Here is a 13,074-nt window from a genome sequence, read left to right as displayed (position 1 = left end):
AGTGGCAGAGGGAACGTGTCCTCTTCCTCCAGCCCCACCAGCCATGAGGGGCTGCATAGAGTGGGCAGGTGGGGCTGGCTTGGGGGCCCCTGCCTGCACTCCCTCGATCCTGTTGGCAGCCCTGAGCCTGCGGTCCCTGCACCTGCCTGCACTGCCAGGCTGGCAGCTCCCTGCATCACCCTGTGCCCTGCCTGCATCATCCTGCACCCTGCCTGCATCACCCTGTCTGCATCGTCCTTGGTTCTGCCTGCATCACTCTGTACCCTGCCTGCACCACCCTCCGCCCTGCCTGCAGCCCCATGCCAAATGGCACCTGCACAATACAGCAGGCAGGAGGCTGTGGGCAGGGGGTAGAGTGGGCATCAGCATGGGGCTGCAGGCAGCGGATTGCAGGCAGCATGCAGGAGGCAGCATGCAGGGGGCTGCAGGCATGGGGGTGTGGGCAGGGGGCTAGAGCCCCGGTGCAGTGGGCTGCAGGAAGGAGCTGCAAGCAGAGGCTGCAGGCAGAGGGCAGAGGTTGCAGGCAGAGGGCTGCAGCGGGGGGCAGGGGGTTGCAACTGGGGTGCAGTGGGCTGCAGGTGGCAGGTACAGGCAGGGGGTTGTGGGCAGGGAGCCCCAGCCAGGGTTCAGGGGGCTGCGGGAAGGGTCTGTGAGCAGGGGCTGCAGGCAGGGGACAGGCTGTTACAGGCGCAGAGCTGCAGGCAGGGGACAAGAGAACGGCGTGGAATTCATGGACAGGATTGCAGGCAGGGTCTGTGGGCAGGGGGCTGCAGGTAGGATGCGGTGGGCATCAGCGATGGGGGAACCTCTTGCACATTTAAAGGGAGCGCAGAGCTTCTCCCACCCCCTCGCACCTCCCCTGTGCCTCTCCTGCCCTGGCAGGGTGAAGGCAGATGCTAGAGCGGGACCAGAAATGTCACCTCCCCAGCACCTCGCAAAGGACACGCTGCTCATCTCACCCAGCTGGAGCGAAGGGCAAAGGGCTGGACGTGATCTGAGAAGGTCCCGTCTCCTCCTCGGTTCCTGGAGGACAGGAGGCTGCTGAAACACATTTGTGGCACATAGAGGACCATGGCAGATGAGATATCCTGAGTTAGCAAGGAGGGAAAAAAGGGAGAGGAGGGGATGCCCTGGATTTGCTCCAGACCAGCAAGTCTTCACAAACATCACATCTGTGCATTCTGTTCCTATTCTCTTAACACCCACATGGCCTTCCCTAAATCCACTTTCCCCACCATCAGCAGTGACATCAAGCTGGATGAGCCCCAGGAGGTGCCATGGCCCAAACAGGGCCAACGCCGAAGCTCCTGGCCCCAAAGGTGTTGAGGTGGCCAACAGCACAGGAAAGGTGGCACTTGCAACACCTGGTTTTGGGAGCCTCAAAAGCCACCACCCCCGGGAGGCCAGGGTTCAGACATCATGCGATTTTTGCTTTTCATCAATGTTTCCTCCACTTTCATGTACTTTCTGCTATCCTGGATCTCACTGCGCTTGCTCATCTCCCCCAAAAACACTCTCCCTTCCCAGGGGGACAATTTGCACAACCCATAGCAAAAAAACATTGACTAAAAGAGCTTTAAAGTTCAGTGAAAGCCTCGATCCCTGTGGGGTGACCAAGTGCAGGTCAGGCAGCTGGAGCAGAAGGGACTGAGTTTATCACATCTCGCGGGCTTGCCAAAGTCATCTGAACACGCTGCCTGAGGAGCAACATGCCCAGCAAGGTCTATACACAAGAACAAAAAAAATAAAGCTCAAAGCTGACTGGGGAGGAAAAAAACCCAAAAACAACACTTAACTTCCAGTTCTGCCCTTTTCCCTCAGCCACTGGGGAACAACAGCTCCAAATATTTAACAGGCAAGTGACGGAGCACAGCACAAAAATCCCGTGCAGGCTTCGCTGGGGAAGGAGTCAATATACACCCCCAAAAAAGAGCAAAACCAAAAGCCCTGTGTGTGGAGGAGGTTTTTGACAACACAGACCTGGCCACCGAGCAGGAAGGTTCATCTCCAGAGCCGTGTTGAGCAGAAGTGAAGCCCCGGTCTGTGCAGGTTTGACACCGCTGAGAAGAGGCCAATACAGACATCAAGACTTGAGAACAAGCACTTAAGCAAAACAACTTTATTTAACAAATACTTTTAAGAAGAATAACTTAAAACCAGCCACAGCCTCATGCTACCTTAGCGCAGCAGAGGCCGGTGCTTGGCCTCTGCTTGTCAAGGCGACAGGTCTTTGCAAGCAGAAAAAACACCCAAAGAAACAGCAATATTCTCACTTCAGCATTCCGGAGTCAAAGCAGGCGGCCTAGGAAGGAGCTCCAGCTAAGGGGGGTTCAAAGCATGACAAACATGTTCCAACAACGCTCTGGCTGCAGGAAATGTAAGAATATAACTTATTTTTGTAAATATAACCCTCCCCACCTCCTGCACGGATGGTAGGAGAGCCACAGGGTTCCCAAGGTGAGAAATGCAAGGCCCAGCACAAGCACAGGTCTTTGTGAAAACTGTTCTCGCTCTTCCCAACGCTACTAACACTTGGCAACACGACGGGGAGGCAGAGGATGCCCCGGATGGAAAGGAAAAAACTACAAAAGATCAGATGAGTGATGAGGGAAGAATCAAACCAGAGAGGAGATGAGCCTGCAAAGGCCAGAAAAGGTCTCCCACCCCAAAATAAAAGGAGAAGAAAACAAAAGAAAAATTTGAGGAAGCTGAAGCCGCAGCACAGCATTGGACGGACAAGAGCAAACTGAGAAAAATCTCTTTTCTTTCCTCTCTTCATTGAGCATCTTCCTCAAGGAGGAGGAATCACACTAGTGCCAGCAGCGCCTTGACTTGCCCTCGCACTTGGCCACAAGTGCTGACTAATTACACACACAAAAAGAGCTTCTTGCTGTCACCAGAGCAAGGGACGACACAGCAAGTACCTGTCATGTACGTACTGTAGGTATGAACCTAAAAACAGGCTTTCCTCGCAGTTTCCAGCTCAGACGCTACTGTAACTTTACCCTTTGGAGAGCGTGTATACGTCTGTGGGAGAAAAACCTACAAGCAGAGTGAAACAAGCCCTTGGTTAAAGAAAAACCCCCCAAGAACTGTCCAACAGTGGAAATCACCCAAATTCACACCAGAGGACACAGGTACAACAGCCAGCCTGGGTCTGGCATTTAACACACCACTCCAGTCCCACAGAAATGGGGATAAACAGATTTTGATGTTCACCTCAACGATTGCCCAACAGAAAGAGCCTGTGTGCTTTGCTGGAGCAGCGCTGATGATGTGCACAGCACTGCCCAGCAGCAAGAGGCTGCGGAAACACGTGGGAACTGGGAGATGACCCACAGCTCCAAGGGGTAACGGGGTTGTAAAGCTAAACCAAAGCAGAATACGACACGCAGACTCTGATCTTTACAACTCACCCTGCAGCTCACTCCTTCCTAATTTGCCTGGCAGCTACTGAATGAAGAGCCTAAATATTAAGGAAAATGCAGAATTTCAAAAGGCCAAGGGTCAGCATCCCAGAGGAAGACAAAAGAAGAGGGGAGACGGGAAAAAAGAAGAGGGGAGACGGGAAAAAAGAGAGTGCGACAGAGACAGGCAGAGGGAATCACACCAGTAGTGTGTAATGTTGCACCCAAGCCCGTGAGCAGCAGAGGAATAAACCACAATGCTGGTTTCCAGCTTAAGTTTCTTCTTTCTACAGCACAATGAGATTTGAGTGCTTCAGGCCATATTTTTCCCTTCCGTCTCTGAGTCTCTCCCTCCAGCCCTGCCCTTCTCTGCTCAGGCCACCTTGGCCAGCCATTTCTCCAGGCCCTCGAAGTCAGCGTCTCCCTCCTCTCCCTTGCTGCCCCGAGCGCTGCACTCCACGAATTCCACCTTCATGGGCAGCTGGGAGAAGTCGAAGTCCTTCCCCTTCTTCCCCAGCTGGGCTGGGCCCCCCGTGGCATCCAGGCTGGTGGGGGCTGCAGAGCGGGTCACGCGTAGGGTGTTGCTGCAGAGAAAGGAAAGAGTCAAGAGCTGTGAACCAGGGGAGCAGTATCTGGAGAAGAAAAGCTCTGGGGAGACTTTAATGCAGCTTTTCCGTAGTTAAAAGGGGCAAATAAGAAAGATGGGGACAGACTTGTCAGCAGGGTGTGTTGTGATAGGACAAGCAGTGATGGTTTTAAACTAAAGGAGGGAGATTCAGGCTGGACATGAGGAAGGAATTGTTGTCCCTGAGGGTGGTGAGAGCCTGGCCCAGGTCAGCCAGAGAGGTGGTGGATGAACCATCCCTGGAGACATCCCAGGCCAGGCTGGACGGGGCTCTGAGCAACCTGAGCTGGTGCAGATGTCCCTGCTCATGGCAGGGGGGGCACTGGGGGAGCTTTCACAGTCCCTTCGGTGATTCTACGATTCTACCTACACCAGGACTGCAGGGGTGTGCTGGAGCCAGCTCTGTCAGCAAGGACAGAAGGTCCCAGAGGCACGCGCATGGCTTTGACCTGTGGGGCACAAGCACTTTGGCCACTTCTCCTAAATACGTGCTGAAAGGTACAACTGCAGAGAGACTCAAGAGAGCAAGACAGAGAGACCACCCAAGGAAACATGCTTAACCAGGTTTTGTTCTGTAATGAACAGCACAGTAATGTCCTCCATCTGAACTCCCCCAATATCCCCACAGGAGACACCAGGAATTACACATGGTTTAGTACCCAGAGCTCAAGACCTGCACTAGTTTTAATGGGCTAACTGGGAAGAGAGATGCACCATGACATCAGGGACCGTGCAGTGGCTCACCCCACAGCCACCTGACTGCATTGGACACCTCTGGGGAGTGAGAGGGGGATCAAGTACAATCTGCCCAAGGACCACGCTGCAATGTCACTGCTGTGCCCGCCCTTCAGCTTTCCCCAGCATCCCAATGCCCTGCCATGTGCGGGGTGGAAGGACAGAATCATAAAACGACTTTAGTTGGAAGAGACCCTCAAGATCATAGAGTCCAACTGTTCCCCCATCCCTGGCACTGCCCCATGTCCTGAGAACCTCATGTCCGTCTGTCCAACCCTCCAGGGATGGTGACTCCAGCACTGCCCTGGGCAGCCTGTTCCAATGCCCCACAGCCCTTTGCGCAAGAAATTGTTCCTAATATCCAATCTAAATCTCCCCTGGCGCAACTTGAGGCCGTTTCCTCTGCTCCTGGCGCTTGTTCCTGGGGAGCAGAGCCCGACCCCCCTGGCTCCAAGCTCCTTTCAGGCAGTTCAGAGATCACAAGGTCTCCCCTCAGCTCCTGTTCTCCAGCTGAACCCCCCAGGTCCCTCAGCCGCTCCCATCACACTTGTGCTCCAGCCCCTCAACAGCTCCATTCCCTTCTCTCCACTCGCTCCAGCACCTCAAGGCCTTTCTTGGCGTGAGGGGCCCAGAACTGCCCCCAGGATTGGCGGTTTGTCCTCCCCAGGTCCCAGCACAGGGACGGTCACTGCCCTGGGCCTGCTGGCCACACCAGTGCTGGTACCAGCCAGGATGCTGGTGGCCCCTTGGCCACCTGGGCACACGGTGGCTCATGTTCAACCGCCATCACCAACACCCCCGGGGTTTTTTTCCTCCAGGCACTTTCCAGCCGCTCTTCCCCGAGCCTGGAGCATTCACGGGGGTTGTTGTGACCCAAGTGCAGCACCCAGCACTTGGTCATCAGACATGCAAGGCAGACGCAGCACAGGGAGCTGGAACAGCCCAAGAGACGCAGCAGCGCTGCAGTGTGACTGCTTCCGATGTCCCAAAATATCAGTCTCGGGAAGCCAAGGGGCTGCAGCAGGCACATACACAAACAACTCTTGTTCCCCAGGTCACGTACAGAGCCTCATGGATGGGCTACTCCATCTCTCCAGGAGACAGAGCGCTCCGCCAGTACTTGCTCTCTGCCAGCCCCAGCTGCTCCTTATTCACACAAAGGAGCTAAATTCACAGGGTCTAGGGGAAGAACAACACTCCTCAGAGGTGTGAGTTGAGGATGAGATCACACACCTCCTTGGGTTCTCCACACAAAGACATCCAAGCACAGCAGCGCAGGGAGAGCATTCTGCAATCCTTGGAATAACACCGCTTGGCAACCCAACTTCTACACACAGGTAAACACTAAATCCTCAAAATCAGAACCAAGGAATGCTTTAATTTCCTGGAGAACTTCAATATGCAGCAACTAATTCCTCCTGTAAAACGGGGAACGTCAGGTATTCAGCCTAGAAGAACACAAGTAACCATGCTGCCGTCTGCTGGCCAAGGTGATCGGCAACAAGACAGATGTGTCCCATGAACGTGCATTTGTTTGGAGAGCAAAAAGCTCCACTCCTGCCCCCGAGAGTGCCAGCAAACAGGCTCCACGGGCGAAATATCCAGTTCTGAGCATGTGCTGGGAAGTAAAATCTCTGCTAAATTCACCACAGCAAAAGAGCTGCACGGGTCTCTCCCATAGCTGATCTGATCCAACTACAATTATGGGACTCAAAGGCAGAATCTTCATGCAAAGAGATTAAATACAGCTAAAAAAAACCCAAAAAATAATCTTCTACTTGTCCCCTCCCCAGATGGACTTGCCAGCAGCTCATTCCGCTGGCAGCTTCCAAAGTAGCACAACCTACAAGCCACTTTCTCCTCTTCTGCTTAGAACTTAAAATTACCAACAGCTCACACATCATTCCTCATCCCAGGGGAATGTCCTTCCTAGGGGGAGACAGGGAGCCAAGAGAGGGGTCCTACACAAGGACAGGATTGGAATGTTGTTTCTCCAGCCCACAGCTTCTAGGAGGAAAGACAGCATCTGTGCCTGCTGCTTTTTTGTGTACTTTAGCAAGGAGTGATCTTCTCTCATCCTTTCTACGCCTGCACAGACAAAACAGGCTGTTGTCTTTCTACAAGGAACTTGGATGTGGTTCAAGGGAGCTCAAACAGACAGAAAGGAGAAGGGAGACAAAGCTCAGAGGGTTTCAGATCCAGTTTCATACTTACAGCTCCTTCTCCAGCTGCTGTTGAATAAGTTTTGCTGATTTTGCCATTGTGACATCTAGAGAGAGAAAAGAAAAGGAAATGAGCTCCCTGGTGTCATGTCAGAACCTGGTTCCCTCTGCTAAAGGCAGTCAGAAGAGTTACCAGGACAAACACATCTGTGTCTGGAGCTTTGGGTGCATGGGGGCAACCCAAAAGTCTGATATAACATGGGGAATTTTATTCTCACAGACAGAGCAGGGAGTCTGACATCCCAGCCCCTTGGGCCTCTCCCCCTCCAAATACTTGCCGGCTCCATATTAAAAAGACACAAATACATCAGCACTCTCCTGGCATCACCGGGCGCAGCACCGCACTTTGTAACCCAGGACACGTGGGGCCAGGAACACCTCGGGCAGCTCTTAATGCACCGCAGGAAAAAATTAAGAAAACCAAACCTCGTACTGCCCAAAAGCTTCACATTGTTACACAGGGATCCGCTCTTCCACTGCATAAGTTGTAGCGATCTGAAAATCTACCTTTTTCTGGAACTGGATGTTCTTTCTAGTCCAATCAAGAGAAAACACAGAATCTCAGCAGCTAAACAGCTGTCTGATTTTAACACTGAAGCTAACAAGTGTGAACAGAGTCCATTATGCTCAAGTTGATCCTGTTTTCTGCTGCCTGCAGATTCAGAAGACAGTTCTGCACAAGCAGAAAGCTGCCTGCCTCACTTCAGCTCCCCTCAAAAGCTGCAGATCTCCCAAGCAGTGCTTCTCTGCAAAGGTACTTGACACACCTGACCTAAGAATTCTTCCAACGGCTGCCAGAATCGCTCCTGCTGAGCAGTCCAAATTTACAGCCAATCTCCAGCCTTTGTTTTGCTGAAATCCCAGTTCTTAAGAAATTCAGCATCCCCTATCGCTCAAGGACCAAATCCCCCAGCACACGATACCTTGCTTATTGCAAGCGATCAGCAGCGCGGGGGCATTTTTGAGCACGGTGCTGTCGACCAGCACCTGGTACAGGAACTCGGCCACATCCTTCACCTCCCGCTGGAAGGCAACACTGTCCACCACAAACACGATGGCTCTGGGGGAAAGAGGGAAGAACACGGGCTGGGTCTGGAGCTCTGCAACCATCTTCCCAAGCACCAGCAGTTGGTTTATCCCTCTCCAAAACACCACCTGTCCCCTCTTCCCCTGCCAAACTCCTCCAGGTTACCTGGCTGCAGCCTTGAACCTCTCCAAAAATTGAAGCCGCAAACTCTCGTGGCCTGGAAGGTCGATTAAGGTCACGTTAGTGCTCTGGGAACAGAAGCGAGAAGGAATTAGCAACACCTCATCAGGGGGTACACATGATCATGGAAAACCAGTCTGGCTTCCATGGAAGAACAGTGGATTCCAGTTAACCTGGTGCTGAGGCAGAAGTGGGGCTGAATCCCCACCCTGGGAGGAGCACGTAACTCTCCCTGTGGTGCAGCTCCTCCAGCAGCCCAAATAATTCTGCCAGCAAAAGAAACACCGAGGAATGACACTGCTGACCAGGAGTCAGGAAGGAGGTGACCAACACCAGCAAACCACTCAAGCTGAGAGGACAGGGCACGATCGCAGAGAAAAAGAGAACCACAGAACAGAATCAGAGGATCATTTTGATTGGAAGAGACCCTCAAGATCATCGAGTCCAACCGCTCCCCCAGCCCTGGCACTGCCCCATGTCCTGAGAACCTCATGTCCATCTGTCCAACCCTCCAGGGATGGTGACTCCAGCACTGCCCTGGGCAGCCTGTTCCAATGCCCCACAGCCCTTTGGGGAAGAAATTGTTCCCCACATCCAACCTCAACCTCCCCTGGCTCCAAGCTCCTTTCAGGCAGTTCAGAGATCAGAAGGTCTCCCCTCAGCTCCTGTTCTCCAGCTGAACCCCCCAGGTCCCTCAGCCGCTCCCATCACACTTGTGCTCCAGCCCCTCACCAGCTCCGTTCCCTTCTCTCAACTCGCTCCAGCACCTCACAAACCTTCTTGGCATGAGAATACTCAGCCCATTTCTCACCCGCAGTTCCCTCTGCAGCCGCTGCACACCAGCACATTTACACTGCTCCTGACAGCAAACCCACAAACTCCCGTCCTCCAAGTCCCTGTCGCTAATCCCACCACCTCTGAACCAAGTTATCCAGTCAGGCCCACAACCCACCCAACTGCAAGTTCACCTGAACACACAAAATTCTGCTGGGAATAAAACAAAAATGCCTTCGCAAAATACTTTAAGGGAAAGGTGCCAACATTTCCATTTCCACAGCAGTGACATTAAAGAGAACAAATGGCTCTCGCGCTCCTGATCAAGTGGGGCCAAAGAGTGACACGTCACAGCTCTCACAATAAGGGAATCTCTTGAGAGGAGAGAATGCTACACAAGGTCTCATCCTCTCACTGCTCCTGGATTTTAATGGAAACCTCACCTACAATTTAAATAAAGAAAAGCAGCAATCCACACTGCATTATGCCAGCGCCTCTCCCCCTTCAAATACCTGCCCGCTCCACCTTAAAAAGACACAAATACATTTAAAAAAGAGAAGGTCTCCCACTTCCCTTCAAGTTTATATCATTTTTTAATAGTTTTATTACTGGAGATTGACATAAAGAAGCCACATCCTCTACTTTGACAGCTCCCTAGCACGTACGGTGCTGCTCTCACTGCCATGTGTGCACTCGCCACAAGAAAAAACTCTCCTGAAACTAAAGAGATCGCCACAAACTGAAAATAACCATGTCCGTGGCAGCCCAGGAGCTGAATGTAATCAAATCCTTTCTGGGATCACATGAAGTTCAGCTGGAGGCTCTTTTCAAGCCTGCTAAAGCTCTTAAATTCCGATTTTCTTGGGAGAGACAGAAATTACTGCCAAGTAAATAAACCAAACACGACAGAACAACGTTCCCTCACAAACCTCCCTCCCGCTCCGAGCCGCACTGCTCTCCCCTCAGTGCTGTGCCATTTTACTTGACTTGTAAAAGAAGCTCCTTTTTTTTCTGCCATAGAAAAAAATACCACATGCTACCCAGCTTTCAAAACCCAGCACACAGACGTGGTTTTCAGTCAAAAAAGGTTTCACAATTTGACAAGCAAAGAAAAAACAAACCACACAGATGATAAGTCCGTAATACCTCTCAGTATTTTCCTACTTTCCCAGTGTGAACTGCCTGGAAAAATCCCATTTCAGCCCAAACTGGGGGCTGAATTCAGGCTGGGAGGACTCAGCAGCACAAAAACCATCAAGGTAAGTTAGGCACAGGAAGCAGAAAAGCAAAGGTAGAGTGAAAATCCGCTTCTCACCTTGTCCCTGCTGACTCTGTAAACTGCGGAGCTGTCAGTTATAGAAGTCTGGGTATCGCGGTATTTGCCTGTCAACAGCTGTGGGAAAAAAATAAAATAAAAATAAAGTCATTTTCAGAAAAAGGATGCTGGAGGAACCCTGGCATCATATTTCCTCCACCTAGAAACTGAAATGCTGGTAGCAGACTTCAAATATCTGATATCAGCTCTGACATGCACAAAACAATTTCATTTTTTCCCTCCACAGAATCCGAAAAAGCACTTATTAGATAAAAAAAGCATAGAACGGTTTGGGTTGAAGGGACGTTCCCAGCTCCCCCAGTGCCCCCCCTGCCATGGGCAGGGACATCTGCACCAGCTCAGGTTGCTCAGAGCCCCGTCCAGCCTGGCCTGGGATGTCTCCAGGGATGGTTCATCCACCACCTCTCTGGCCAACCTGGGCCAGGCTCTCACCACCCTCAGGGACAACAATTCTTTCCTCATGTTCAGCCTGAATCTCTCCTCCTTTAGTTTAAAATCATCACTGCTTGTCCTATCACAACAGGCCCTGCTGAAAAGTCTGTCCCCATCTTTCTTATGGGCCTCTTTTAAGTCCATAAAGGCCACACTAAGGTCTCTCCAGAGTTTCTGTTCTCTAGCTGAACACCCCAGCTCTCTCAGCCTGTCCCCAGCAGAGCTGTTCCAGCCTCAGATCATTCCTGTGGCTCCTCTGGCCCCTCTGCAGCAGGTCCATGTGTGTCCTGTGCTGAGGACCCAGAGCTGGACGAGCCATCTATAAATATACTAATACAATACAAAACCACATACCATCTATGGGTATATGGAATATCCACGTCACTAAAAAGGAAGAGAATACACGTGTAGGAAACAAAATATAATAGGCTCAGGCAGGATCTTTCAGCAAAGCAATTTTTTTTAATAATGATATTGCAACACCAGCTGTTCTACCTAAAAGTCAGCACACACAATAGTGCCCCCCAAAATTCCAGCCGCTATTTCCCTCCCCTGTTCCCCATTGGTTGGTACTTCAGGGTTTACAGAGCACCCGACCTGCCTCGGTTTACATACAACACCCTTCCCCTTGTCAATCTATTTAAAGTGTGGATTCCTTGTACTTTGGCTACCCTCCCAACTAAATTAACTTGTAAATACACACATCAGTATGCATACAGGTATCAGTATATATTCCGGGAAGAGACTGTGTTTTACATTAAGGATTCATAGCTCTATGTCTCTCGGTCCTTCCCCCTAAACTAACTTGTGAATATAGGTATCAGTATGCATACAGGTATCAGTATATATTCCAGGAAGCGACTGTGTTTTACATTAAAGATCCATAGTCCGATGTGTCTCGGTCCTTCCCCCCTGCTGGGCTCAGGCATCAGTTCTTCGTTAAACGTTCCTCACACACCTGCAAACGGTTCACCTCGCAGCACAGACCGCCCGGGGCTCCCCCCACCCCCGGCTCCCCGCTCACCCGGGCGAACAGCAGCGTCTTCCCCGCGTCGCAGAGCCCCAGCAGCAGCACCGCCCTCCGGCCGCTCCTCCTGCCCTGCACGAACCTCCAGAGCACTGTGGAGAGAGCGGGGAGCGCCTCAGCCCGCCGCCCCCCCCGCGGCCCAACACCGTGGGGCTGAGGGAAGCGGTTCTCCCGCGGGCCGCGACTCACGGATGGTGATGGCGACGGCGATCAGCGCCAGCAGCACGGAAAGCACGGCGGGGTCGGGCGCCAGCAGCTCCCGCCGCAGCGTCTCCATGTGCGGCTCCAACGCGCCCGCCATGCCCGCCATGCCTGCACACGTCGCCGCTACGGCCACTTCCGCTTCCGGCCCTGCGGTGTGGCGGGAAGGGACAGCGGGAGCGCGGGGGCTCATGGGAGTTGTAGTTCCTTGGTGGCGAGAAATATGTGTTGTCCCCACCCAAAAATAAGCCCAAACATGATTTTTTAATTATTTTTGAGCGTGCTCAAAACATAAGCCCTACTGCAAAAATAAGCCCTAGTCACAGTTCATTTAAAAAGTCAATTTAAACAGTGCCCAGGCAGCTATACTGAAACGGAGAACTAAACTTCACAGCAGAGTCAATTACACTGTTAAGCGTCATTCTTTATTTTATCAGCACCGGGGATCATCCTCCATTAGTGCTCCAGACACTGGACACTCTTGCGTTGCTTATATTCACATAATTATTACATATGCGTTAAAATTTTTGAAAATTTTGACATATATCTATACTAAGAAACAAATGATGACATTAGTTATAATTGTTTAGTTTCTTACTTACAATACACCTATTAATTATTAATTAAATGTAAGCTAAGCACTCTGCTTCTAAATAATGTTATTACTTAATCTGCCTCCCTCTTGTCATGGAGAAGGATCTAAAACTTGAAAAATATCCCCTCGTTTTTTAGGTGGTCAGAAAGCATTTATCTCTTGTCAATTAGTTAATGATGGGTATGTCTTTTATAACTTAATCACCGTGTACATTAATTTGGCAGCTTCTCTTCGATACATGTAAAAAAATATAATTAATTGGCAATGGAATGCAGCAGGACAGATGGGGTCTGGAGAGTTATGATGATGTTCCAGAAGATGTCGACATGACTGTATTTGAATAAGTGTTGATTTTTGTTCATGAGTGTTGTTAAACGTAGATTGTTGTACATGGAAAAAGGACAAATCCACAAATTCATGATGGAATTCAGGGTTTGGAGAGTTATGATGATGTTCCAGAATGTGATATTTGAATAAATTTTGATTTTTTTGTTCAAGAATCAATGTAGATTG

General features: G+C 51.1%; 1 protein-coding gene across 4 annotated transcripts; it reads right to left on the bottom strand.

Moving 5' to 3' along the window:
* Nucleotides 1-385: 385 nt before the first annotated feature.
* On the bottom strand, nt 386-12,087 carry SRPRB (SRP receptor subunit beta). 4 transcript variants are annotated; one of them, XR_013922501.1, is made up of 11 exons: nt 11,955-12,087; nt 11,763-11,857; nt 10,286-10,363; nt 8,182-8,264; nt 7,913-8,049; nt 6,982-7,036; nt 3,790-3,991; nt 2,940-3,042; nt 2,274-2,366; nt 1,981-2,060; nt 386-1,038 (listed from the first exon to the last, which is right to left on the bottom strand). XR_013922501.1 is itself a non-coding variant. In XM_080349416.1 (9 exons), exons 1-8 carry the CDS (start codon nt 12,073-12,075, stop codon nt 2,953-2,955), a joined length of 861 nt encoding a protein of 286 aa, XP_080205542.1. In that variant the 5' UTR covers nt 12,076-12,087; the 3' UTR covers nt 1,988-2,060; nt 2,940-2,952. The 4 variants fall into 4 exon arrangements, 3 of the variants coding, with proteins under 3 accessions (XP_080205542.1, XP_080205541.1, XP_080205543.1); XM_080349416.1 differs by lacking the exons at nt 386-1,038; nt 2,274-2,366 and having other exon boundaries at nt 1,988-2,060; XM_080349415.1 differs by lacking the exons at nt 386-1,038; nt 1,981-2,060 and having other exon boundaries at nt 2,111-3,042.
* Between the last annotated feature and the right edge of the window lie 987 nt (nt 12,088-13,074).

Source organism: Nesoenas mayeri (assembly GCF_963082525.1).
Source record: "Nesoenas mayeri genome assembly, chromosome: 9".
NCBI classification, from domain to species: domain Eukaryota; kingdom Metazoa; phylum Chordata; class Aves; order Columbiformes; family Columbidae; genus Nesoenas; species Nesoenas mayeri.
This window is presented reverse-complemented; position numbering and strand designations above follow the sequence as displayed.

What these genes read in the sequence shown, in the direction of transcription:
- SRPRB (XM_080349416.1), bottom strand. Translation starts at nt 12,075, where the DNA reads ATGGCGGGCATGGCGGGCGCGTTGGAGCCGCACATGGAGACGCTGCGG. An exon ending in ACAGAGTCAGCAGGGACAAG is followed by an intron (nt 8,265 to 10,285) that starts GTGAGAAGCGGA and finishes TTCTGTTCCCAG; the next exon opens with AGCACTAACGTGACCTTAAT. An exon ending in CAGCAGCTGGAGAAGGAGCT is followed by an intron (nt 3,992 to 6,981) that starts GTAAGTATGAAA and finishes CTTTCTCTGCAG; the next exon opens with CAACACCCTACGCGTGACCC.